Below are 1,252 nucleotides of genomic sequence, written 5' to 3'. Positions count from 1 at the left end.
TCGACACCGGATTTGATCGACCGGTCCCGGAAGGAAATGGTTCAGGTTCGTAAAGTACGAATCCTCTTGGCCGCCGAGTTTACTTTTAGTTCCGACTCGTCCCGACTAATCAAAGTCCCTGGCAGGTCGTGCTGCGGTTGGACATCGTACGCAACCCGCTCCGGGCGACGCAGCAGGAAGAGTTTATCGCTCGCCTTTCGCGGACCGCCATGGAACAGGAAGCGGACCATTTTCGGGACGAGATGGTAGCACACGCCCGCAGACGGACCATCGCATTGCACAGCGCATTCGAGCGGCTCAAGCGGTTGTACCACGAGCAGGACGCTCTGCTTGCGCCACTCTACAATGGCCCCGGGATGCCGGGAATGTCGCCCGACGAACAGCGGATAGACAGTGAACTGGAGGCTGCCCGGGATGTGCGTGACCGATTGGGTGGTGCGGCCGAGCAGTGGCGAACGGCCGGAGCGCTACTACGGGCGGCGGCCAAGGCACTCCATCAAACCGTCAACTACTGGGAACTGCTGGGAGTGAGTGTGGCCAAGGAAGAGGCTTCCCAAACGATTAGCCTCGCGCTGGACACAAGGTACACCTGTCACGGAGCTCTGATCGCGCTGGAGGCGGCCCAAGCCGCACTGCCCGAGGTTGAGGTACCGCACGTCACCATCCGGCAGCAGTCCGCCGTGCGGCACGCGCTAATCTATCTCCTCACAGACATGGTCCAACCGGCCCGCTACCAGCACACGCGCGATGTCTTCACGGTGTTTAGTGCGAACGTGTCGAAGGCCGTCCACTGGGTCCACGAGTGTTACAGCACCACGCTGCGGCAGGACTACGATAGTGCCGATCAGGCGGCCACTCTGCTGGCGAAGGCGTTACGCGAAGAACGGTTGCGCTACCTTCGGCGCCGGTTTCCCAATAAAACCTACACCCGGCCACCGGCAGCAGCGGTCGGGTAGAACTGAGTGTGCCAACGAGTAACTACCGTGATTAGAAAGAAAAGGCGGTCGATCTAGGTCTACACTATCGATCACTTGGCAAGTTTCTCTATTTCGGCCATCTCTTGGCTACGGGTGAGTTTGTACTCCGTCGTGTATCGGTGGGATCGGAAAAGCGGACGCACCCAGGGTGTCAGTAGGTTGATTGGGACGTGTTTCTGTTGGCCCCCGGTAACGAGGCTCACGCCGATACCGACCACAACGACGATGATCGTCCCCAGCATCGAGTAGTACATGAATCCGATCCGGAACATCCA

The 1,252-nt window shown here is 59.4% G+C and overlaps 1 protein-coding gene across 1 annotated transcript; it reads left to right on the top strand.

The window, feature by feature from the left end:
* Nucleotides 1–3: 3 nt before the first annotated feature.
* On the top strand, nucleotides 4–956 carry LOC131214818 (uncharacterized; the record flags this gene model as incomplete). Its single annotated transcript, XM_058209150.1, has 2 exons — nucleotides 4–54; nucleotides 126–956. Coding segments are annotated over 2 exons (882 nt in total), but the record flags the coding sequence as incomplete, so codon positions are not given.
* Nucleotides 957–1,252: the final 296 nt, after the last annotated feature.

This window comes from Anopheles bellator, unplaced genomic scaffold (assembly GCF_943735745.2).
Source record: "Anopheles bellator unplaced genomic scaffold, idAnoBellAS_SP24_06.2 scaffold02628_ctg1, whole genome shotgun sequence".
Lineage (NCBI taxonomy): Eukaryota > Metazoa > Arthropoda > Insecta > Diptera > Culicidae > Anopheles > Anopheles bellator.
This window is presented reverse-complemented; position numbering and strand designations above follow the sequence as displayed.